We start from the raw sequence: 27094 nt of genomic DNA on the forward strand, positions 1-27094 counted from the left end.
CATCATAACTCTTCTCTTTAGCACCAACCAGGCAATTTAGCTTCTTAATACTTTAAGCTCCCCAAACTAGCTTTTATGAGACATGGGTGGGGAAAGAAAGGATGCTGATCTATGGTTCCCCATTGAATGTATCATCTTTAGTTTTATCTGGTTGCAGCAAGTGAGGAGTTGAATTCACTAAAGTTTCTGATGAGGAGTTGAGCAGAAGAACCATCATGGCCAATGAGACTGCTCTATTTCCCCAAATGAAATAAGCTAAATCTTTTTTTTTCTGCTCCCATCACTGCTGCATCAACAGCTGGCTGATCAAGCACTCATAGGAACTCATCAAACTGCAAACATCCGAAGGGTAGCTTTCCAGTTCCCAACTACAGGGGAGAAAGAGAAAGATCCTTCCTCCCCCAACAAATTACCTGAGTCATCACCACTGCCATCTCGAATGTACCAACTGTATCCATATTGGACACAATGATAGGGATCCCTGAGTAGGTCTGCTTGGAGTTGCGAAATGTGAAGCTGCATTTAAGATCTACCTGTTGGGAAAAATGAAAAGGTAAGTGAGTTCTCCATGTCCTCTTTGGGCTTTCCCATATGGCTGTTTCAGAGCATGAGGGATTTAGTGGAGATGGGGTTGGGAGGTGGGCAGAACATAAATGAAGAACATGGCTCAGTGAATCCATTCTGGTGTTAGGAGATTAATTGTCTACAAAGTAATAAAGCGTGTTCTTTGTATACCACCAAGGACAAAAGGCAACAGGTTACCCAAGTTAAATGCTGAAATCTTTTCTGTGGGGTAAGTCTGCTACAATTATTTCTTTGCAAAACTCATACAGACCAAAACTGATGTTCTGCCACAAAACAAAGCTCCCAAGCAGAGGTATTAAAGCTTTATGGTATTAGGCCCTTCTTTTCCTAACTTCCCAAACTGAACCTTACTTTCCAGTTCATGTTCTTCATTCCAGCTCTGAAAGCTCGTCTGTTGCCCTTGCCCACTCTATACATCTCCCAAACTATTCTGCACTAAAATTCTCCCCAACTTATTTGCCAAACCTCTTTTGAAACTGGTTCAATTTAAAAATCACTTCCTTCATAACTAGCCCCGTCCAGAACCAGATCTTTTAACCCCTGTTTCATCTTCTCCACATAATCTAGCCTTTATCTTTTCTAGCTCCTCATCTGCTTCACTCTTATGAGTCTATCTCTGCACAGTTGTGGTTGGTCCCATGAGTGAGTCAGAGATCTGAATGCTTATATTTATTGGATTTCAAGGTGCTAAAGAGGAGGGACATCACTTCTATTGGAATTCAGAGGTCACATGATTAGGGAGCTGCTGTCCAATTCTGAGGTCAAGAACCTCTTGCATGATTGACACAGTAGTAGCCTCACCAAGAGCACCGAGTTAGGGTCAAACCAAGGGTACACTGGAGCTATCTCAAACCTACTCAGAAGGGCAAACTGTTAAATTTTCAGCATGAGCATTTATACCTTGGAAGGCAAATGTACCAACCAGGGCTTGATTGATTGTTTTATTTATTGTATAGACTTAAGAAATGGAGAAAATATTAATAATACAGATTAAATTTAAGTGTTTCAGCTGGGCACAAGTTTTTTTTTTTGTTTTGGTTTGGGGTTTTTTTTGGAAAGCCAGTTGTTAAATATTTACTAGTACCCAACTCAACCAAACACCCACAAAACAACATACAACTGGCCAACCTACAATTCTTAGATAAAAACTAAACATTTGCAGCTCTTTTCAAAAGGCACCTAGATGCCATGCTGAAAATACCAAGGGTGAAATGGTAGAACAAATACAGGAGTGGTTCTACTGCTTTTATAGTGCCTTGGAACTAAGTCTACACTAACCCTGTAGCTCTTTATTAAACTGAGAGCTGTTAACTAAATTTAAAATTAAATGAATTAAACAATTCATTTTCTTTTATTTTTAATTTTCTCTTTTCAACTCAATTTTTTTAAATTTTCAGTTCCAAATTATCTCCTTCCCTTCATACCCTTCCACATCCATTGAAAAGGCAAGAAATATAATACCTATTGCGCATGTAAAGTCATGCAAGACATATTTCTATATTAGCCATGTTCCAGGAAAAAAAGAAAAAGAAAAAAGATAAAAGAATATGCTTCAATCTATGCTCTACGTCCGGAAATTCTCTATCTAAAGATAAAATGTATTTTTCATCATGGGTCCTCTGGAATTGTGGTAGATCTTTCACAGTTGATTATAATATTGTTGTTACTATGTAAATTGTTCACCTGGTTCTGTTCATTTCACTTTGCATCAGTTCATATAAGTCCTCCCAGGTTTTTCTGAAACCACATCCTTCATTATTTCTTATAGCACAATAGTATTCCATCACATTCATATACCATAACTTGGTTGGTTTCCCCATATCCCAGTTGATTGGCAAGAGTATTCATTTTTTAGCAATGCATACTTAGAGGCTTTTAGCCCTTTCCCCTGACCTCCCCCTTTCATTTGAAGATAATTTCATGTTTCAAGATCAGCACCTAGACAGAAAAAGTTGTGGACTATCTCAGACCAATAATCCCTTAATGGATTTGAGAGCAGGGATTGTATACCTATTTCTGTAACCAAAATCTGTTCAGTGAAAAGAAAGATCCACTTAGATGAGAAAGTGTTTTACTATGTAGGTGGCCAGTATAACCACATGAATTATTGATTCTTATTATTATGATGAAAAATTTTTAAACAGTGTTCATTCTAATCTCCTGCCTGGTTTCTCCACATCAAGCTCATTCCTTTTCAGAATGAATATCATATACAACACACACCAGGGGGTTAAAAACAGCAAACAATCAATGGAGAAAAATAAGATCTCATAATTGCATAAGAATAAGCTCATCTCCTCCCTCTTCAGTCTCAGTTCTACTTCCATGAGGAGACAATTTCTGAGATACAACTAATGAATAGGTCAGCCATAACCTGCACAGAGAATGGGTCTGCTGTTTGGTTGTCCTGGCCTAAATAACCAGTATTTCAAAAACTAAATTTGCAGTTACACTTTCAAGATGCATATAGTTCAATTCATGTTGTGCACTCTAGTGATATCATAGGAGGTTTTGCCCTGCCAATCCAAGAACTATTAGCAACATAGAAAAACCAGAACCAGCCATGGAAAATATAACAAGCCTTGATAATTCCCAGACCTTTAAATGAAATTAATCCTTTGCTTCTTGGGGAATTGTTCCGTTATATGTTACCAAGCATCTGGCTATGTGTGATTAATCTCTGTTCTAAAGTGGTGTAATGGCTAGATTACCAAACTTAGAATTAGGATGACCTGAGTTTAAATTTGACCTTAGGCGCCTGTTGTTTATTATTGTTCAGTAGTTTCAGGATTGTCAGACTCTTTGTGACACCATTTGGGGTTTTCTTGGCAGAGATACTGGAGTGCTTTGCCATTTTCTTCTCCATCTCATTTTACAGACGAGCAACTGAGGCGAACAGGGATAAGTGACTTACCCAGGATCACACAGCTAGGAAGAATTGGAGGCCAGATTTGAACTTAGAAAAATGAGCCTTTCTGACTCCAGTCCAGCACTCCATCCACTGTGCCACCTAACTGCCTCAAATCTTGGCTAAGGCACTTAGTAGCTAAGTAACCCTGGGAAGGACACTTAACCTTTCTCAGTCTCAGTTTATTCTTCCATATTATTGTGATAATACCTGAAGCACATGCCCTGTTATTAGTTGTAAGAATCAAATGAGATAATATATTAATAGTGTCTTGCAATGTTCAAGCCATTTATAAATGTGGATAGAGTACTGGATTTGGAACCAGAAGGACCTGAGTTCAAATCTGTTCTTAGGTACTTACTAGCTATGTGACCCTGGCCCAGCCACTTAACCTCTCTGTCCCTCAGTTTCCTCATTTGTACAATGGAGATAATAAGAGCACCCACCTCCCAGGGCTATTGTGAAGATAAAATGAGATCATATTCATAAAGTACTTTGCAAACGTCAAAGCAGTATATACATGCTAACTATTATTAGTAGTAGTAGTTTAGTACACAGAGATGAACAATGAAAGAATATACTTCTAAAACATCAGTGGCATTTAAGAAACTATGCTGACATTTAATATGAAGTGGTTGACCTCTGGTTGGAGCAGGCCCCTAGGCACATTCACCCATGCTCCGCATTCCAACTATTAAGCCTGATTTAGACTCCTTCAGTAAGAATATAAATTAATCAACTCATTGCTTTGAAGTCGTTGAGGAGACAAATGTTCATTCCAATAGTTCCGTGTCCAGTTCCCTAGCAGGAAATGCCAATTGAGATCCCACCTAACCTAGGTCTTTGAATGAGATTCTGGCCTAGGATAGTAGAGTTTAAGTGACATTATCAGTTTAGAAAGACCCCCAGGAAGTTATCACCCTTGGTTCCCAACATTCAGAAGGAGTCTCTGACAGTTCTGAGGCCCAACTAGGAGTTTAAAAAAATCACAGGATCTTAGAGCTGCAAACAGTCTTATGGTCCAACCCTCTTTACATAGATTAGGACACTGAGGACCTTAGACATGAAATGACTTGACCAAGGTAATCTGGTAGTGTGCTGGTAAATGTTCAACAATCCTCTAGATGAAAACAAATTTAGGCAAGACACACTTTGCACTTTAATCTGGATTATTAACATTTTTGTGTGTTCCCACTGAAAATTTAACAACTAAATTTAACAATCCAGCACACCCCGCCTTAAAGCTAAGTAGTGCAGTAGATAAAGCACTGGGCCTGGAGTCAGGAAGTCCTGAGTTCAAATACAGCACGATGCTTCCTAGCTGTATGACCCTAGGCAAGTCACCTAACTTCTGTTTGCCTCAGCTTCCTCACCCATAAGAATAATAATAGCACCTACCTCACAGGGTTGTTAGGAGGATCAAATGAAATAATAATTGTAAAACATATGCCCGGTACCTGGCACATAGTAAGCATTATATAAATATTGGCTATTGCTGTTGTTATCAGAGCACTCTACCTCGCTGAAGTCTATTCCAGGACAGATTATAGGATCATAGATTTAGAAGATGAAGAGACCTTACATGGTATCTAGTCTAACCCCCACATAGAGAATTTAAGTGACTTGCACTGGTTAAATAGGGAGCAACCCTAGGCCAGTGCTGGGGTGAAAATTAAGCCCTCCAAAGGACTGTGATCTGATCTCCCTGAGGCCTTCAGGCCAGGAACAATGAGAGAGCATCAGAAGAGAGCACTCTTACCCCCAGGCTACTCTGGAGCAACAGAACTGGTCAGTTTGTTTCAGATTTCCTAAATAATATCAGGGATGATTCATCAGTAAGTATCACCCTGCCACTCTAAAGACCAGATGAAGCAAGGATGACTGAGGTCAAAAATGGAGGATAGGTTTTAAAATTTAAAAAGAATCCTGGGCATGAATGAAATGGATACACCCTCACTCTGAGGTACTAAAGAACAGCACCATCTGGATACACATAGAGGAGGGAAGGTTTCTTGTCTCATCCCAGAAGTCAGAACCAGGAGCCAAGGGTCTGCCACTTACTAGCTTTGTGACCTTGTAAGAGTCACTTAACTTTCCTGTTTCCTCACCTGTAAAATGAAGGGCTTGGATTAGATTGCCTCTAAGGTCCCAGTTCAGCTCCTAGCCTGAGGCCAGCCCTCCAGACTGGTGAGCCCCAGGGTGGGATCACCATTTCCTGAGGTGGGCTCAGCCACAGGGCTCTTTTTCACTGTCTACTCAACCCACCCTCCAAAAGGCTTCTCTTCCTCCCTTTACAATTCCCCCTTATGTTTTTGTCTTCAGATATTAGAAAGTAAGCTCCAAAAGAGTAAGAACCATCTTGGGGTTTGGCACTTTTCTTGAATATTTGTATTCCCAACACTGAGCAAAATGACTGGCACTCAGTAAGCACTTAATAAATGTTTTACCTACCTAATTTTTTGATGCAAAGAGGAAAATGTAGATTTAACAGAAGAAAGAACTTCCTTACCATTAGTATTGTCCAAAAATGGAATGGACTACCTTAGGAAGTAGCCATTTCTACCTGGTGGAAAGGGGGCTGAGAAGGATGGGAGCTGGACCCAGAAGAAATGGGTTCAAATTTTTGCTCTGCTACTTACCATCTGTGTGACCTTGGACAAGTCTCCTCACCTCTGTGGGCCTCAGTTTCCTCATCAGTAAAATGGGATGGTTGGGTTAAATGTTCTCTAAGGTCCCTTCTGCGATCTTGTGATCCTTACTAGAAGCCTTCTAAAAAAAGGCTAGATGACTCCATCAGGGATGTTTCAGTTAGAGGCTGCTGGTCCTTCCCAATTCTGAATTTCTGTGATTCAGCTATATGGATGCCTCAGTAATATTCTTATTGGGAGGTCAAGGAAAAGACAAAGGTAGGAAGGGAAATAGCCAAACAACGGGCTTGTCTAGGCACTAAGAGGTCAGTCATTTGCCTGGGGGTGTTTGGAGTTTTGTGAACAGGCATCACTTGTTATATTCTAGTAATCACACTTGGAATTTGCTACAAACTATTTCCCCAGGGGCCCCAGCCGGCCAGAAGCCTGAGAGTGCCTGACCAAACCAGATGATTCTCTGTTCCCTCTGCCCTGTCCTCTGTCACAATGCCTCCTGCCCCATCATCAGGGTTAGCTCCCAGCAAGTTTATTGTATGGTTAACTGTTTTTCTTTAGTTTCCTCCTAATATTCCTCAGGGCCACCTTCAGTGCCCCAACACTCTCTCCTTTTCCCTGCAATCCAGTAAAATATCTGACTTTGGTTATTTTCACCTCAATATTTGCATGTAACAGGCTCCTGAATAAATAATGAATGATCTTCCAGAGGTATGGTATTACCTCTCTTATCCACATGTTTACTTGGACCCTGATCTCCAATTGTGAAATGCAAAAGCTTTTGTCCCTTAAAGGAATGTCAGGCCTCAGCCAGGAGGCAGATGAGGCTTCTGAAGGGCCCCGGAGGGAGTACAGAAAGGGGAGAGGGAAATTTCCCTGGGCCCCTGAAATCCTATCATGCAAGCCACTGCTATCCCTGCTTATCTCACTAAAGTCTTCTCCATCCCTGGCTCTATGGAAAGGTACCAGGAAGGAAAGGCACTAAGCTTCTGCCGGCTAGAGTGGTGAGAGTTAATTCTAGACCAGCCTCTTCCTGTACCACACTGCACCGCACCCCAGCCAACCAGCTAGCCCTGCTCCTCCTCAAAGGTGACTTTACTCCTCATTCATGGGCAAAAGCACAAAGCTGCTCCTGTTCAGCTAGGATAAGACTCCCTGGATAGCAGTACCAGGTACCACCAACTCATGCTAAGCTCCAGACAACAAGGTCGACAGGTATGCCTCCTTGCCTCAGGTAGTCAAGTTTCTGTTTTTGAAACTGATGCAGCAGTGACTTCGCTCTGGCATGCTCTGTTTACTCCTATGTCTCTAGCCTCAGTGATGGTGTCCAATTTCCTAAGCTACTACTGTCACCAGGACAAGGCTGTGCCACCACCATTATGCACAAAGAATAAATTAACCTGTCCATTCCTTGACCTCTCCCCTCCCCCAGCCAGGCTACCATACCAACCAACCATGCCCTTTTCCCTTATGCCCTTTACAATGCAGGGTGCCACCTGTTCAGAAGGCCTTTATTCCATCCCAAGAAGAAATGTCAAAAAGAACAACCACCTGCTAGGATCTCCCCACCCCACCCCCAACATTTTTCTCCCACTTTTAGGCTACTGGCTGGAACAGCACACTTGCCCAATTCCTTAGTGTTATATTTAGGATGGAAATACACCTCCCCACCCCACCCCACCCCCACATCCTCCAGGAGGAAAAAGAGTCCCCTACCAGGCCCACCAGCTCCACAGGCAATCAAAATATATCTGGAGCTCCTTCTCAAAGACATTTCCAAAGTCAGAGAACTCCAGGGACTCACAAGTGTAAAGTCAATAGCAGCCTTCAATATTCAGAATAGCAGCAAAAACCCAAATGTGGTTCAGCAGCCCCTTCTGTCCTTCATCCCATCCCTAACACACACACTCTCACTCTCACACTCTCACTCTCTCTCTCTCTCTCTCTCTCTCTCTCTCACACACACACACACACACACACACACACATTCACTCACTCACTCACTCCACATAAAAGTCCGGTCCAAAGGCATCCTAATAAACAATTCTTACTTTGCTCACTTGTGGCAGGGCAATTCTCAATTTCTCCTCCATCTGCTTACAACTCCCACCCCCCACCCCCCACCCCTGCCCTGGTCTTCGGAAATAAGAACTCCCCATTCTCTCTCTTTTTTTCTCTCTCTGCCATACAGGCATTCTCCTGCAAGGGAATAGCTGACCTTGGTCACATCTGGTCAGGGGAAAATAACACAACGTTAAGCTCAGGGAGCTCAGAAAGGAAAGCAATGTTACAGAACTCTGACGTTAGGTACCAAGAAAAGGAAAAGAGAGAGAACTCAAAGCACACAACCATCGCATGGCTTCAGGCTCGGTCCCCACCTCGGCTCGGCTTTTGAGGCTGCTTCGCTTAGGTCTGAGCAAGACATCTTTAAAGTCCAGTTTGAGGTCTGCATCTACCCGGGGCATCTTGTGGGATCCGCAGGAAGTACCTCTCTCTCTTTCTCTCTGCCAACCTCTCCCTTTTGGAACCTGGTAGAGCAGTCCCCTTCTTGCTGCAGGGGCAGGGGCGATCAGCTGCGGCCGATCTCAGGGCGGCCCGCCGGGGCTGACGGTCTGTGGCCCGCGAGTGTTACAGGGAGGCCGGGCGCTCCATCGCTTTATTAGGAGAGGGCTGTTTTTAGAACCGGCTTCTGCAGAGCGCACGCCCGGCCGCTCGCGGTCTCCTGTTTCCTGCTCGAGCTTTCTCAGCTGCTGGCTCACTCTTCCTCCCTCTCTCTGTCCCTCCCTCCCTTCCTTCTTCCCTCCCCTCCCCCGGCCCTCTCTCGTCCCTGTTCCCTCCAAATGGAGCGGGGTGTGAGCCAGGGCACTGCAGCAGAGTAATCGATAGCAGTGAGTGTGTCTGGAGAACAGGGCTGGGCAAGGATGGTAATCCTACAGGAAGCTCCAGGTTTAAGGACAGGATGATAGTAAAAGAAAAATACATGAAAACAACTCCTGCTTCAACCCTGCCCCCCCCCCCCCCCGTCCCAGCAGACAACACCCCCTCCCCCCAATCTTTCTGTCTCTGGCTGTCTCTCAGTTTCTCTGACTGTGTCTCACTTCCCTCTCTTTCCCCCCTCCCTATCTCTTTTTCCCCCTCTCTGTCTCTGTCTCTGTGTCTTTCAGACTCTACTCTTTCTCACTTGCCTCTCTCTCTCCCCTCCCTATCTCTGTCTTTCTCCCTTTCCGTCTGTCTTTTTTTTGTCTCTCTCCAAATATACATATATGCACACAAAAATACATATATACACATATATAACACATTTAATTATAAATTGCATATACATATTTATCTGTATATAGGCACAAACTGTTACACATTATATGCCCTTATATTTTGTTCCTGTTTAGGTTAAAAGAAAGTATACAAAAAATCCTACTACAGGAAAAATCTCTGTCTCTCTCTTTCTCTGTGTGTGTGTGTGTGTGTTTGTGTGTGTGTGTGTGTCTCCCTTCTTCACTCCTCTGTGTCTCTACCCATGTATATGTTATATATATATATATAACATATACATAGTAAAAGTTATAGTTTTATATATACATATTTATCTGTACGTATGTACACATGGATACACTCTCTATATATGCTTCCTTATCTTTCTCATTTTGATTCCTGTTTCAGTTTACCAGCATGACACTCTTGCTGAATACTGGGACATATATATTTTAGCCTAAATGCTGAATACAGTGTCACTCTGGTGTTGGATTTAAAGGTAAAGAAGCCTTCCACCTTCTTGCCTATTTTCTAGAGACTTACACAGAGCTCAATTTCTCTGCCAGGGGCTGAACAGGGCCTCTCACCTGTGAGAAAATCAAATCCTAACACAGGGGTTCTTAACCTGGGGTCCATGTCTGTGGATAGATGGGGGGGGTAAAATTCGAGAGGGAAAATACATCTTTATTTCAGTATACTTGGTTTTCTTCGTATTTCATTTTATGCATTTAAAAACATTCAGAGAAGGGGTCCATGACACAAATAAGGTTAAGAACCATGATCCTCCAGAGTCTGAAGGTAAGTGGGAGGGGACTGAAGAATTCTCACTCCTCTAAGCAAATTAGTAAGGGAATTTTAAAAATTCCATTTCGTTAATGATTATTGGTTCTGCCAAAAAGAAATAAACAAAAGAATGGAGGAGAATGGTGAGTATAGATCCTACATATGAGGGTTTTCAGTGATCCAAGTTTGGAATTTTCCAAGAACCTAGGGGTTTTGTTGTTTTTCAATCATGTGTGACTCTTCATGACCCCTTTTTGAGATTTTCTTGGCAAAGAGACTGGAGTGATTTGCCATTTCCTTCTCCAGCTCATTTTACAGATGAGGAGACCGAGGCAAACAGGGTTAAGTGATTTGCCCAGGGTCCACAGCTTTATGATCCCACTAATAGCCAGAAATAGATTCAATAAAGTCTTCTTGACTAGATAAACTACTACCAGTTCTCATGTATTAAATAAGATGATTTGGCTAAATGTCCTGTAAGGTTCTGGCTAGCCCTAGATTGATGATCCTATGATAAAGACACACAATAAATAAATTATGTAACTTTAAGTGTAAATGCCAATTAATAATATTATGGAGCTAAACAACTCACATGACCTCCTCATCTTCTTCCCCGTTCCTCCTCTCTTCCTCCTCAGCCCAGAGAAGCAAAAGACAACAAATTCTTACCAGTTTCCTGAATATTTAAGTGTTTTCAAATTAACTGCCCAACATCTATCAGTTGTTGCCTTTAAGACAAAACAAACCTGTTGACTTTATAGAATTATGAACTGGAAGGGATCTTAAAGGTCACCTTAGTCAAACCCCATTATTTTACAGATGGGGAAATGTACTCATTCAATGATTTCCCCATGTTCACACAACTTGTAAAAAGGAGAAATGGAAATTCTGACTCTAATACTAGTAAGTACTCTGACTGCTACACTACACAACCTCAAGTTTTTTTTTAAAGAACCCAATAATAATCTTCTTTACAATATTTTGCTCTAGTAAGTAAAGCATGATATAACTACAACCTAGTATGAATATTAAACCAGTATAACCCTCCAAAATACAGCAAAAGGACCCCTGGGATTCCTGTAGCTCTTATATGCTAAGATAAGCATTTGATACTCTACCAATGAGACCTCACTAAGTTGTCTTGGTTATTCCTTGTCCTTTTTTCCCTGTGTCATATTTCTCATCTTAGTCACATCCGCTCATTCTCTTCCCCCTACACCCTTCCAATACTACTCTGAAGTCACATTGTGGCTTGGCAGTGACTATGGGTACTCAGCAGCTGTGTCAGCAGAGTACACATACTGGCAGGTTCTATCAAGTGGGAAAAGATTTAGTGTCAGGCTTGGAGAAGGACTAGGTGTCTTTTGTGTGAGGACCAGCCTGGCTGAATTTGGAGAAAGCCATCATCGTAAGGTTTGCCACATTGAAAGAACATGTTTAGCCACTGCAAGTGGAGTGAGGGCCAGAATAGATGAGAAAGAAAGGGAATGAACATTTGTAAGTACCTGGTTGATTGTTGTCCTTCATGCTTGAAGAGGACCAAAATGACATCACTATGTTGGGGTCAAAGTACAACTGGTCCGACTGTGGCTGATCAGACCAAAACACTATCAGAAGGCTCCACCACAGGTTGGGTACAAACAGTCCATATGAACATTGAGAGTGAAGATTTCTCTAAATTTGTGTGTCTTATGTTTCTTTTGAACTACTGAAATTCATAGAGCACGGCACTTCCTTTGATGTGTGCACACCCCACTGGGCAATCCTATGACAGTGTCTCGTATTTCTCACAATTGATACCACACTTATTTAGAGAGACTGTGACAGTATCCTTATATCTCTTTTTCTAACCCCACAGTGAGCCCTTGTCTTGTGTGAATTCTCCATAAAAGTAGTCTTCTAGGCAAACGTACGTTTGGTATTTGAACAATACGGCCAGCCCATCAGAGCTGTGTTCTCTGCAGTAGAGTTTGAATCCTTGGCAGTTTAGCTCAAGAAAGAACCTCAATGTCTGGGGTACCTTATCTTGCCAGGTGATCTTCAGAATCTTCTTAAGACAATCCAAATGGAAGTGATTCAGTTTCCTGACACGGAACTGTTAGACTGTCCAGGTTTCACAGGCATACAACAACGAGGTCGGCACAATGGCTCTGTAGAACTTCAGTTTGGTAGGCAGCCTCTTCTCCCCTACACTTTTCTTAGGAGCCTCCCAAATGCTGAGCTAACTCTGGTAATGTGTGCATCATCTTCATTATCAGTGTGTGCATCCCTGGAAAGTATATTGCCAAGGTAAGTAGGGTTGTGATAACCCCTAAGCAAGTTGGGCAAATTCCCCTGATGATGTCACTAGATAGAAGAGAATATCCAGAGGAGAGCATGTGAGAGGTGAAGGACTTTCTTGGAGAATTTCAGGAGTTGATATCACATGTGGGGCCACTAAGGGTCTGGGTTAATGATGCAGGATGCATTAGCTGCCAGAACCCTAACTTGGAATCCTTGTGCTAAGGCAAATTCAGTTGAGGATAGGCAGGTAATGTGGATGAGATGTTAGCAGGGCAAAGATGATAGTCCATTTCAGGGACAGCCACTCCAAGAGAGGGGATAAACTATATCCTTGAGAAGCCAAACTGCATCCCTGAAGGACAATGAGTGATCTCCGGCCCTGGAAACCCCAGAAGAAATACAACCAATGCTCCAAACTTGGAAAGAGGCAGAGGTAAAGAGGAAGCAGGCAGTAGACAGAGGGAATACTGGGAAAACAGGTCTTGGGAGAGAGATATTACATTGATAGTTCCCTGAGTGTCCCAGACTAGAGCAAGTGAGGGAATAGCATGGTCCTCCTTAAGGATATGGATGGTTTTCAGAGGACTGCTGTGGGAAAGAATAATTCTCTCAATTGGCACCCTGGGACAAAGCCCTGGCCATCTTACCCTATTACAGGTCTGCTAGCTGCTGCAATTTCTCACTCTTATCTTGCAACATAAGCTAGTTGAGGGGACCACCATGCCATTTGTACAAACTGTTGGAGTAGTATGATTCTTTGGAGTAGTCCAACCCTGGGGAGGATTTTATGTTCCAAAAGTATCGATGAATCTTAGATTCAAGACCATGTAGAAGTTAATACAAGGTGCATTTAAATGAAAGAAAGTCAAGGAAATATTTGAACCAATAACATTTGGCTAACACCCCTTCTCCTCCAATACACACAAAAATGTAGGAATTATTTCTGAGGCACAGAATTATATCAACAGAAATATTATGTCTGGTCATTTTGATCTCCACATACAAAAACAAAGAAGCATTGGCCCAATGTTGTCTGAAAAACAACCTTTCAATTTATGAGTTGAAAACTATGCCAGGGAAGTAGATATGATTGTGAATTTCCTGAAATTTACTTCCTGTATCTTTATGGTGCAGGTCAGTTGGTTAACAAGTATATTTATTTGTAAGACTTGCCTGATACCCCATTTGTCTTTGGAGTGTTCATGTTCAAATGTAACTATTTTAAGAGCTGCTTAATGCTTGGGCTCCAGGAGATTTCCCAATTTGGAACAAACTGAGTATTAAAACCTGTTTTTTTATTATAGTATTATTACTATATCTGTGTGTGTATGTGTATATATATATATACATACATGTGGAGTCTGTTCTCCACACTTATTCTTAACTCTGATGATATAGCAGTGGAAAGATGGGCAAAATATGCAAAGGACAGAGGATAGTTTTCCAAAAGGAGGCCCCAATGGGGATCTTCTCTCCGTGACTTTTGGTTTGATAGGTTTTTGTTCAGTAATTTCATTAGAAACATTCTTGCACATTTACATGGATACACATTCCACTTTAAATAAATATCATTACCTACCCTAATACTGAATGACTTAAGTAACTTTCTCTAGCTTTTCTATGCCTTGGTTTTCTCATAATGCTTCATCTCAGAGTCATTATTTTGAGGGAAATTTAATCAAGCACCCTGTAAACTCATGGCAGCATAGTGTAGTCAGAAGAGGACTAGACATAGGATCAGGAAGGCCTTAGTGAGATTCCTGCCATAGATACTAGCTGTACGCCCCTGGACAAGTCATTAACCTCTCCAAGCCTCAGTTTCTTTATCTGTGGAACTGGCAATAATAGTGACATATTTCTTCACAGGATTGTTGTACAGAGAAAATCAAAACTTTGCCCTTTCTTCTTAAAATAAATTTTATTGATATCTTTTGGTTTTTACACTACCTAAATTTCTCCCTAAATCTCTCCCCCTTTGTTTTCAAGGGATCTATGTCTTATAACAAAGTTGTTTTTTTTTTAAGTAAAGAAAAAGAAAAAGCAGAAGAGAAAAAAATCAGCGAAACCAATTGATACACGGAAAAAATCTAGCAACATGCTTTGCAAAACTTTTTAGCAGTAAATGTCATATATCATCACTACTTTAAAAAAATCAATGGGGTAAAAATCATCTTATTTAGTCTGTTAATTTTCTATCACACATGCCCGTAATTAGCTATTTCCTCTTCTTCCCTCCTCTCACTTAACACACCTCCTTCATCTCCTTTCACTGCCCTCCATTTTGCTCATTTTAACTGAATAGATGCCTTTATTTACCAAAAAGTACATTCACAACTCCCCTTCAAACACTGAGCCCCATGAAAAAAAAAGTAAAGTCAGCTAGGTGGTACAGTGGGTAGTGCTGAACCTGGAGTCAAGAAGACCTGAGTTCAAATCCTACCTCAGACACTTAACCAGCTGCGCAACTCTAGACAAGTCACTTGACCTCTGGCTCCTTTGGTTTCATCATCTGTAAAGTGGGGATAATAACTGCACTACTTTCCAAAGTTGTTGTGAGGATAAAATTAGATAGTATTTGTAAAGTGCTTTGCAGACTTTTAAATGCTGGCTGTTATTATTTTAAAAAGAAAGAAAAGTTAAAAAGATAGGAAGAGTGAACGTTATATCCATTTGGGGATGGTAGATAGATAGATCACGAGGTAGACAGATCTATAGACAGATTGATAGACAGACAAACAGATAGATAGATAGACAGACAGATAAGTGATTACTATGTTCCAGTCACAGTGCTAAGTGCTGAGGACACAAATATAAGAAAACAAGGAACTCCTACCTAATGAAAGGAGACAAAACATAGCGTGGAGCTGGAAACCCAGGAGTGTGGGGTTGGGGAGGGTGCCCACTCCTGGTGAGAAGGATTAATCTGGTTAAAGCTGGGAATGAAGGGAAGCAGTGTGTCTGGGGCCTCTCATGAAATGGTGCTCCTGGCTAGGGATTTACTCACTACCTTAGTTAGATTTGGCCTGTTTTGCATTCTTATAGGACTACATGGGCACAAACTCATTTTTAAGACAAAATTATTGTCAGTAAAGCTCTTTGAGTGTGGAGAGTTACTGTACAAGTGGCATATGCCATGATCTTGAACATGACAGGCAGCTGACAGTTACAGAAGATTTCAAAAATGTCATCTTGGAAAGTCATCAAAGAGGGGGAACAAAAAGCTTTAGTAATTAAACAGCCCAAATTTTAATGGCCACCATTTTACCTAGACAAGCTAAGCTGCAGTCTGGGCCTGTCTCAGATCCCTTGTGAGCAGATAAGCTGTCAATGTATTTAAGTTGTTAACAGGTAGCTAGCTTTGTGCCAGTATTTCCAGTCTTCTAGTACCATGTTCCAGCCTGTCTCCCCCTCTCAGTTCCTGTGGCTGTGGATAATGAAGAAGATATTCTCTCCTATGTTATTTACTCTGTCGGTGAGCTAAGTGGCAGCTCAGAATAGCATTTTATCTGTGAAGTCTTGTCTTTCAAACTATACAGTCGTCATTCCAACTGAAAGATAAATTGAGGAGGTTAGGTGGGTCATGGCATTACTAGGTTCTATTTAACTCAACTACCCAATTTCCATTAAGTACAGACTGTGTACAGAGCACTGTGTGAAGCACTGGTGGGGAGAGAGACACAAAATTTGGCCTGGACTGTAGCCTGGGTCCTCATGGACCCAAATGCATAAATAGCTCAAATACATGATAACGTATTAAGTCCAAAACAAAGCATTGTGTGGGCTTAGAGGGAGAACGTTAACATGAACAGGGAAATCAAGGAAGATTTTCTGGCAGCAGCAGCATTGGAGCTAGTCAGCACGGCACAGCAGATTAAGAGGAGACCTCAAAGTCAGAAAAAGTTAGGGTTCAATTCTGCCTCTGACATCTATTGGCTAGGTGACTCCAGGCGAATCATTTAATCTTTCAATGGCTCTAGGAAACTTTATAAGACTAAACTGCAGAGAAAGAACCTACCTGAATTATTAGACAGAGTTTCTTCACAAGAGAGTTCCCTACATAGTTCCTCTTCCCTTTTAAGAATGCTTAAAAAAAAAAAAAAAGAATGCTTAAGAATTCATTACTGGAGAAAGAAGGCGGTCAAACCACAGGGAAAAACGGAACAAAGGCACAAAGACATGTTTGGGAGACTACAGATGACAAAGCCAAGTCCCAGAGAGTTCAAATGATTTGCTCATAGATAAGCTGGCATTTGCACTCAGATCTCCTATGACTCAAGGTCAGTTTTCCTCCCACTGTCTCACGGAGGAGTGGTTAAAAATTATAATAAAATTATTATTAAAAGTTATAATTAAAATTAGAAAGTGGATCAGTTTGTCTGGGACATATAGTTTGTAGAGGGATGGAATAGGAGATAAGGCTGAAAAGGTAGAGGATTACTATACTGTGGAAAGCCTTGAATGCCAGGCAAAAGACTTTGTGCTTTATCTATAAGGTAATAGGGAGCTACTAAAGACTTTTGAACAGAAGATTGGCTTGATCTAATCCTAACTAGATTTTCTGTAAAGTTCCTGTCAACTCTAAATCCTATGATGCTGTGTTTGAAGGACATATGGTCCGGAAGCAGTTGACTGGGTAGACTGGAGTACTGAAGGAATAGAAACCAAAGACGCCTTAGGAGGTAACAAGGTAATAAGGATGGACCTAGGACTAAATATAGTCATGGCTTAAATAAGAATCACATTACTAGTACAGTTATCCCTTCCCCATCAAGACTTTACCCATTGTGGTTCCGATATATATCGCAGGTAGGCATAAGAAATTAAATGGGAATTTTGTGGGGAGTTTTGCGCAAGCTGCAGGCAACACAAAAGAAGTTTAGAAACTCAGAAATGCATAAAATATATGTATGGTATTGTAGAATAGCAACATATCTTATTTTTAATACCAAACTAATTCAGACTTCTTCTCTGATGTTAAGGGAGGGCCAAAAAAATTTTATGAAGATTTTCCAGATTGTGGGGAGGCAGGGTGAGGACGGGGTGGGGGTGTCCCGTAACCCCCACCCCCACCCCCACCCTCCAGTTTGTGGAAGGGATAACTGTAATTCAACAATCCTTAATCTTGTAAAGGCCACCAAGTACTTTCTTCCCTAAAAATAGTGTTATGTGTGAAAAAGATTGAATTCCTTTTATAGCCAACAGTATAGATCTTTGACCTTCTGGCCACTCCCTATTCATGTGCCTACATATATATCTGTATGTCATTAAATAAAAAAGTAGATCTTGAAACTTTAACTGATAGCTACTGGCTAGTTAGGGTTACCTCCCACTCCCCCTCTTCCTGTCATGTTCCATCTCCTTGGTTTGTCAGAATTCCCATCCTAGAGGGAGAGCAAAGCCATCCCCCGCCCCAGCTACTTTCACAGACTTCGCCACCTGCTGAGGGATTGGGCTATTAGACAGCCTCTAAAAACCTTTTAGGTACTTTATGGTCAACAATCTTCCTACGCCTGATGAACTTGAGATGTTGGATAAATTGAAAAGTCAGGCCTTATCCCCAGAAAATTAAGGACCCCTAATGGAATGCCTAGGTTTTTGATTCAGGGCAGTTTATGTCAAGAAACAACATAGTGCAAGAATTGCTATATTTCAGTTACCTATTAACCCAAAATGAATCAGAGGAGAAACTGGAAGAGCATGTCTTCTGTAAAAAATTAACTCAGTTATTTGTACAAAGGGATATTTTAGAGAAGTCTTGAGGCAACCAGGTAGGCAAGGGGATAAAAACCATGATTTTTGTTGTTGTTGTTCAGTTGGGTCTGAATCTTCATGACCCCATTTTTGGGGGGTTTTCTTGGTAAGGATATTGGAATGGTTTGCCATTTTCTGCTCCAGCTCATTTTGCAGATAAGAAAACTGAGGTAAACAGGGTTAAGTGACTTGTCCAGGGTCATACAGCTAGTAAGTGTCTGAGGCCAGATTTGAATTCAGGAAGATGAGCCATCCTGATTCAGGGCCCAACACTCTCTGCACTATATGCCATCTAGCTGACCCCAGTAATAATGGCAGCTAGCATGTGTATGGTACTTTAAGATTTGCAAAGCACTTTACAAATATTATCTCATGTGATCCTTACAACAACTCTGGGTAGGTGCTCTTATTATCCCCATTTTATAGATGAGGAAACTGAGACAAATAGAGATTAAGTGACTTGCCTAGGGTCACTGAGCAGTGAGGGACTGAGGCCAGAAGAGAACGCATGTCTTCCTGACTCCAGGTCCAGCAGTCCATGTATACACTATGCCGTCTGGCTGCCTCTGTTATAAATACAGCATTGGACCTAGAATCAGGAAGACCTAAGTTCAAATTTGGCCTCAGACTCTTACTAGTTATGTGACCTAAACAAGTTACTTAACCTTTCAGCTTCAACTTCCTCATTTGTAAAATCACTACAATTGCCATCAACAATAAGCATTTATTAAGCACATTCTGGAAGCAAGGTGGCACAGTCAGGAAAAGGAGTCTTCCTGAGTTCAAATCCGTCCTTAGCTACCTACTAGCTGTATGAACCTGGGCAAGTCACTTAACCCTGTTTGCCTTAGTTTCCTCATCTGTAAAATGAGCTGGAGAAGGAAATGGCAAACCACTGTAGTATCTTTGCCAAGAAAACTCCATGTGGGGTCATGAAGAATCAGACACTACTGAAAAATGACTTAACAAAAAAATCACCCTCTGTGTGCCAGACACTGTGCTAATTGTTGAGGATACAAAGAAAAGCAAAACTATAGTCCCTGTTCTCTAAGAGCTCACATTGTAATGGGGGAGATAATATGTAAACAGCCATGAGCAAACAAGATGTATAAATGGGAAGAATGAGGCTAATTGTAGCACCTTCCTCCCAAGGTGTTGAGAGGATCAAATGAAATGATGTATATAAATTGCTTTGCAAAGCTTAAGCACCTTCAAATTATAAAGATGTTAGCTATTATTATTCTGCCTCTTTGCATCTCCCACAGAGCTATGCATAAATATTATTCGTGGATACATCACAGGATTTAGAGCTGGAAGAGACATTAGAGATCACTTAGTCCAAACCTTTCTTATGCAGATGGGGAACTAAGAACCCCCAGAAAGGGGTAGCAGCTCTGCCTATCAGAAGCAGGCTAACTGATTGCATAAAGGGTTATTCTGGGAAAGCCTTGTATCTATTAAATCAACAGAAAGGAACCCATACATTCTAAAATATTTCTAGCAGCTCCCTTTGTGGTTGCAAAGAACTGGAAATTAAAGGGGATGCTCATCAATTGGGGAATGGCTGAACAAGTGGTGGTATATGAATTTAATGGAATGGTTGTTGTCCTTTGTTCTCAAAGAGGACCAAAATGACATCACTATGCTAGAGTCAAGTTACAGTGTTTCCAAAGGTGGTTGATCAGACAATACAAGTTCGGAATGTTCTTCCACAGGTCGGGCACAGATAGTTCGTGTGAACGTTCTCTAAATCTGTGCATCTAGGGTTTCTTTTGAGCTGCTTCAATTCTGCTTTGCTCATAGAGCACAGAACCTTCTCTGCTGAGGACATGCCATGCTGAGCAGTCCTGTGCCAGTGTCTCCTATGTCACACAATAAATTCCAAAGTTCTTAAAAGAGATCTTGAGAGTGTCCTTGTATCACTTCTTCTGACCACCATGTGAGCATTTGCTCTGTGTGAGTTCTCCATAAAATAATCTTTTTGGCAAGGCTACGTGTGGCATTTGAACACGATAGCCAGCCCATCATAGTTGCATTCTCTGCAGTAGAGTTTGAATGCTTGGCAGTTTACTTCAAGAAAGGACCTCAGTGTCTGATATCTTATCCTACCAGATGATCTTCAGAATCTTCCTAAGACAATTCATATACTGTGCTAAGAGAAATGATGAGCTCAATGATCTTAGAAAAACATGGAAAGACTTGCAGGAAATAATGAAGAGTGAAATGAGCAGAACCAAGAGAACATTATGTGCAGTAATAACAATATTGTTTTAAGAATGAGTTTGAGCAAATAAGTCATTTTGACTATTATAAATGCCCAAATTAACTTTAAAAGACATATGAAGAAAGATGCTGTCTGCATCTTGAGAAAGAACTTACAAACAGAGGTATGTAAGGAATAATTTCATATATATATATATATATATATATATACACATACATACCTATTTGTGTCTAATGGTAGTCATCTCTAGGGTGTGTTGAGGGGAAGAAAAAAGTGGGAAGAATTTTTATGATAACTATTATATATTTAAAAGGAATAGCAAGCTATACATAGATTTGCAGCTTCATATGCAATCATCTTTTTTATTATACTATGTTATAGAAATGCTTATTTTATCCCATAAATTTAAAAATTAATTAATTAATTTCAAAAATAACCATCATGTTTTTTATTAAAAGGAAATATGAATGCCATTATGATAGTATTTTTTGTTTGTTTTTTGGGTTTTTTTTTTTTAGGCAATTGGGGTTAAGTGACTTGTCCAGGGTCACACAGTTAGTAAGTGTCAAGTGTTTGGCCTGCGAGGCCAGATTTGAACTCAGGTACTCCTGACTTCAGGGCCAGTGCTCTATCCACTGTGCCACCTAGCTGCCCCAAGATAGTATTTTGTTAAGCTCTACCCAATAAACCTGCTTGGGCCTGGTTTTTGTTAAATCTTTTTGTAAAAGCCTACCTAATATTAACAATAAGAACCAATCCAAAGTGGAATGGGCTGCTTCAAGAGGAATGGATTTCCTCCTCACTGGAGTTCTTTAAGAAAAATTTGGATGAGTACTCATTGGCTGTGTGTGGTAGAAAGGTTTCTGGTTCAGATATGAGATGGACTAAAAGCCCATTGTGACTCTTCCCACAACGGGGCTCTGTGATGCTGTCACACAGTCATCTTTGCATCCATCATATTGCCTTGCCCTTAATAGGCCCACAAAAAATATTTATTGAAAATAAAGAGAATAGTCAATTCTTAGGTTTTCTCAGTGTTCCAATTATAAATTGAGTTTTGTCCCCCAGCAGAAATAACTGCCAGCAAAAATTTGCCCTCAGATAATTTTTATTGTTGAACAAAATGCAGAAGATGGCAGAGTAAAAGCAGTGACTTGCTTGAGTTCTCCCCCAAACCCCCCCAAATACCTGTAAAAAAATGGCTCTAAACAAATTCTAAAGCAGCAGAAATCACAAAAAAGACAGAGTGAAACAAATTTCCAGCCCAAGACAACCTGGATGTTTGATCAGAAAGGTATATCATGCCAGGTGGGGAGAGGAGCACAGTTTGGTGTGGGTGCACAGGCAAAACAGGCCTCAGCAAACCTGGAGCAGCCCTCAGAGGACTAAATCGCAGGCAGCTGTGGTGGTTTTCAGACTTCTCAACCCATGAACGCCAAAGACAAGAAGGTCAGTAGGAAAAGTCTGTTTCTGCGGTGGTGAGAGAAAAGTGCGGGGTCCCAGACCCATTCCCCAAGCATGGCCCCGGGGCAGTGGCTGTCTCCTGAGCTTATGGCCCACAGACTGAGGGGGAATCAAGTTGCTGATCAGAGGGGGATTGCAGGGATCTCTCTGCTGGTGCAGGATTCTCTTGCTTTGCCTGTGCTTGGATCTGGGTCACAGTTCTGGGTGGCAGTTCTGGGGCGAGGAGGAGCGTTGGCATGGTGGAGCTTGTAGTGGTGATGGAGAGGAAATCCTCCTCACAGTTCCAAGGCAGAAAAGAGTGCTTCTGGTCACTCATAGACTGGAGCACAGGCCAGGAAAGGAGTAAATACCCTACCCTGTATCATACCACCTTGGAAGAACTGAAAACTTACAGGTCCCTAGAAGTATCTCTGAAAACAGCTGCACAAAACCCCTGAAGCTTGGACAGTATATTCTCTACACTGGAAGCAGCCCCCCCCCACCTTAACAAAGACTTTATAACTCAAGTAATTGGCTGGGATCATGAGCAAACCTCGCAAAAAGAATCAGACAATAGAATCTTTCTTTGGTGACAAAGAAGATCATAACATACAACCAGAAGAAGACAACAAAGTCAAAGCTGCTACATCCAAAATCTCAAAGAAAAATATGAGTCAGTCTTAGGCCATGGAAGAGCTCAAAAAGGATTTTGAGAAGCAAGTAAGAGCAGTAGGGGAAAAACTGGGAAGACAAATGAGAGTGAGGCAATAAAATCATGAAAAACAAGTCAACAGCATGCTAAAGGAGACCCAAAAAATACTGAAGAAAATAACTCCTTAAACAATAGCCTAACCCAAATGGCAAAAGAGTCAATGAGGAGAAGAATGCCTTAAAAAGCAGAATTGGCCAAATGGAAAAGGAAGTTCAAAAGCTTACTGAAGAAAATACTTACTTAAAAATTAGAATGGAACAATTGGAAGCTAGTGATTTTATGAGAAATCAAGACACTGTAAAACAAATCCAAAAGAATGAAAAAATAAAAAACAATGTGAAATATCTCATTGGAAAAACAACTGACCTGGAAAATAGATCCGGGAGAGAGAATTTAAAAATTACTGGACTATCTGAAAGTCATGATCAAAACAAAAAAAGCCTAGACATCATCTTTCAAGAAATTATCAAGGAAAACTGCTCTGATATTTTAGAATCAGAGGACAAAATAGAAATTGAAAGAATCCACTGATCACCTCCTGAAAGAGATCCCCAAAGGAAGACTCCTAAGAATATTGTAGCCAAATTCCAAAGTTCCCAGGTCAAGAAGAAAATATTGCAAGCAGCCAGAAACAAATAATTCAAGTATTGTGGAAACACAATCAGGATAACACAAGATTTAGCAGCTTCTACATTAAGGGACCAGAGGGCTTAGAATAGAATATTCCGGAGATCAAATGAGATAGGATTACAACCAAGAATCACTTACCCAGCAAAACTGAGTATAATCCTTCAGGGGAAAAAAATGGATATTCAGTGAAATAGAGGACTTTCAAACAAAATGCAGCAGTATTACTGAGAACAGCTACATGGAAATCCAGAGTTGTTCAGATTAGAGTGAGAGAAAAAAGGACCATACTGAAGTTTATGGTCTAGCAGTGATTTTCAAATCAAGTCAAGAAGCATTTATTAAGCACCTACTATGTCCAGGCACTGAGCTAAGTGCTGAATGAATGAGTTATTGGGCAGTGCTGTGCAGTTTAAAAAAAGGTCCTTTTTGACTAAAAAAAAAGTGAAGGCTTATTCTGAATTAATTGGAGAGGCTCCTTGGATTATGAATGAACCCTGTCTTCTTTTCTTGGTGGAAAACAATGAGTTATATTTTTTCCCAGGATGAATTTCTCTTAAAATAAGGGTTAAGTGTTAAGTCAGCTCTGGGAGCATGAAGTTATGTGGGGATGGGGAGAGTGGTTACTCACTGTTGACCCTATTGTTTTATTGGCAAAAGGCCTGAATAAGTGATGAAGGAGGATCAGGGAAATGCAAACACACATATCCCAAAACCCTGTATAAAAGGACATGACTAAGAAACTTATCAGGAAAGGTGCTTATAAGTAAAATAAGGTGAGAAATGGACATAAATTGAATAGTACATTATTACCATTTCAATTCATGCCATGTCTTCAATTATTTCTTTTGTTGGGAAATGTGGATAGTCAACCCTGTGATTCCCTTTTCTCCTATTTCCCGCTTCACATTTATAAAAACAATAGACTATTTACAAGGTCAGACTAAAGGCTTTTCCTTCCTTTACACCTAGATGCTCCCTTCTGGGCTTTCCAATATGAGAAGGTTTTTTGATGTTGTTCATCCTTTGTTTTTGAAGGGGATGGAGGACATTACAAGGATGATGTCTTAACTTGCTTGTGAATTGGATTCAGGTGAGGCAGAACCGCACAAAGTCCTCAGCCTCACTCTTTTCTCCAGTCATTCAAATCCAATGACAAGAGAAAAGTCAAGAGGACAGGTGATAACCCAGGATGCAGTGGATGACCTTGGCCTTTCTAAATTAAGATCTTTCCCAGGGCTCACTTTGTCCATTCAATGACTAAGGGCTAGGTAAGAACTGAGACAAAAGGTGACCTAATTTAGCATCACAAAAAGTGTTGTCAAGTAACCAACAGCACTCTGGGAGTCAGAAAATCTCTGATTCTTTAAGGAGATCTGGGTTCTAGTCCCAATTAAAATGTTAAGCTGTGTAACTTGGGAGCAAATCTGTGTAACCTCCCATTGGCTCAGTTTTTTTCATACAAAATGATGTGGTTGAAATAGTGGATCTTCCTGGGTCCACAAGTCAAGTGAGGCAAATACTCTAAGGCTCAGCCACTGAACAGAGTCTCCAACCTCTTCAATCTAAAACTGCCTCTAGTTTAGAAGTTATGTAAGTTACCTTATACAACCTTGGATAGATGCCTAATTGCTTCCCAGGGTGGACCCAATCTGAATGAATCAGAGATCGTTGATCTTAATCCAGAGTGTGATATATTTGAATCACCCTTATTTAGAGACCCAAAAAGGTATGTTCAGAGACAAGCTTTGTTTATCATTTACTATATAAGAAAAAGAATATTTAACTGTAAGCAGAATAAGAAATATTTTTCTCCTGCAAGGCAGTTTGTGGCTCTCCTAGATATTTTGGGAAGTGGCCTTGAGTAATTGGCAGAACATGACCTCAATGCCCCAGGGAGAATGGCAATTGGAGAGAGATTGGTGTGCTTTTCTACATCCTCCAGTCCTGTGGGAGATACTGATATAGAAAGTAGGAATACCATTAAAGTACTGAAGCATTTATTGCTCAGTTGTGTCCAACTCTTTGTGACTCCAAATGGTGTTTTCTTGGCAAAAGATACTGGAGTGCTTTGCCATTTCCTTCCCCATTGGATTGAGGTAAACAGAGGGTAAGTGACTTGCCCAAAGACACACAGCTAGTAGTTGTCTGAGGCCAGATTTGAACTCAGGTTTTCTTGACTCCAAGCCCAACGTTCTATCCTCTAAGTCATCTAGCTAAAACATACAGGTCATTAAATTATGCCAAAGTACCCTGAGTCAATATGGAAATGGGGAGAGATATCTGTTTGCCAGGTACAATGTGAGGTTGGTTCTCCTAGACTTCAGGAAGCCTCTTTTTTGAAAGCCTAATGCCTATAAGAACCTTAGCAAAAGAAAAGGTTTCAGAATGAGAGACGTGCTTTTTGATCTGTGACACAGATTTCTAGAGATTCTGGAATCAAGTTCTTCACCAGACAGAAACCTCAGACAATGGCAGTAGGTGTGGACAGCAGGAAGAACCGGACAGCTCAGTGAATGACAGGATGTACAATGGGGAGATGTTATTAATCAATGGGATCTGAAATAAATGACAAGATTCATGGATTGCAGGCAGAGTAATGCAGAATTGGGGGTCAGACATCCAGGGTTTGAATACTGACTCTGCCACTTCTATGATCTTGAGCAAAGTACTTAACTTCCCTGATTCTCAATTTCCTCATCTATAGAAATGAGAAGATTGGACTAGATGGCTTCTAAGATCCCACCAGCTCTGTATCTATGTTTTTGGTTACTATTTGACATAAGTGTGTTTCCTTTACCTAGAAATCAAAAGATAAATAGAAATTAGGAGTCAATTTAAAAAATGAATCTCACAAATGACAAAGAATCAAAACTAATTAATAAATACCAAAAATTGAATTGTTGCTCAAACTGGCCTCAAATATTTGGTTCAAGGACCAGTCACAAGATTGGAGGTTCATAGGGACCTCCAGTGATGAGGAAAGAGTTGATGTGTTACACATACATCCCCTCAGTTAGTGACCTGTTTTCTCCTGACCAATTTTGGCTAACCACTCCTATACTGTATGAGAATAATGCCTCAGGGTTCGGTATCCTGAAGACATACCCTTGGCTTTGCCCATTTGCCATGGAAAAATCTCATTAGGTGTATTCAAGCTGCTACAACACACTGTTGTTCATTCTTTATTTTCAAAGAAGACCAATGACAACACAGGTGATGTCTTGTTGGTTTTATCGGGGTATGGCCACTGGGCATGCTACAGTTTCTTGGAGTCACAGATGAGACAACACACTAGTGAGAAAGTGACTGGTATGCCCTTTCTTGGTGTTTGGCATGAGCTTTTCACTTTAAGGGCTCTAGAATCCCTCTTTGCATGAGAAATGTTTTCATATTTTCCAGTCCTGATCAATCCTAACAACAGAGTAAGGGCACAAGTCAAGGCTTCCCATTCCATTTTTCCTTACAGTTCCTTACTCTCATTAAAGATTAATTTATGATGATTACAATTTATTTATTCATAATTTACTGATTCACAGAGCACCTTTCTCTAAAGAACTCAAGCAAATTTTAGACAATAAACAATTACATTGATAGTCACTTCTAGAATGAGTCTCTGGAATCTTTAACAGGGCAGAGAAGCATGACAGAGTTATTTAAGACAGAAATGTGACATGGAAAAAGAAGCGAACATTTCCTTAGTGAGAAGGACAATGTGTGGGCAACACTTTGTAGAATTTCAGTCAAGTCTATAAAGTACTTTAGGATCCTTTTGGTAAGTGTAAAATATTACAATTCTAGCACCATCTTCTGTATGGAGCCTTTCCAGATGTCCCAGTTGCTATTGCCCTCCCTTGTAAATTACCTTGTATTTAAATACTTTA

At 40.8% G+C, this 27094-nt stretch overlaps 1 protein-coding gene across 1 annotated transcript in view; it reads right to left on the minus strand.

Annotated features, from left to right (window-relative positions):
• Positions 1 to 8827, minus strand: part of GMPR (guanosine monophosphate reductase) — a 91084-nt gene extending 82257 nt beyond the window's left edge. Inside the window, exons 1-2 of the mRNA XM_027869517.1 lie at positions 8514 to 8827; positions 414 to 533 (exon numbers count right to left, since the gene is read on the minus strand). Coding sequence (XP_027725318.1) covers positions 414 to 533; positions 8514 to 8600 — 207 coding nt within the window. The 5' untranslated portion in view covers positions 8601 to 8827. The remainder of the gene's footprint in view (positions 1 to 413; positions 534 to 8513) is intronic.
• Between the last annotated feature and the right edge of the window lie 18267 nt (positions 8828 to 27094).

The sequence above is a fragment of the Vombatus ursinus genome, unplaced genomic scaffold (genome assembly GCF_900497805.2).
Source record: "Vombatus ursinus unplaced genomic scaffold, bare-nosed wombat genome assembly UNPS02000577.1, whole genome shotgun sequence".
Classification (NCBI taxonomy): Eukaryota; Metazoa; Chordata; class Mammalia; order Diprotodontia; family Vombatidae; genus Vombatus; species Vombatus ursinus.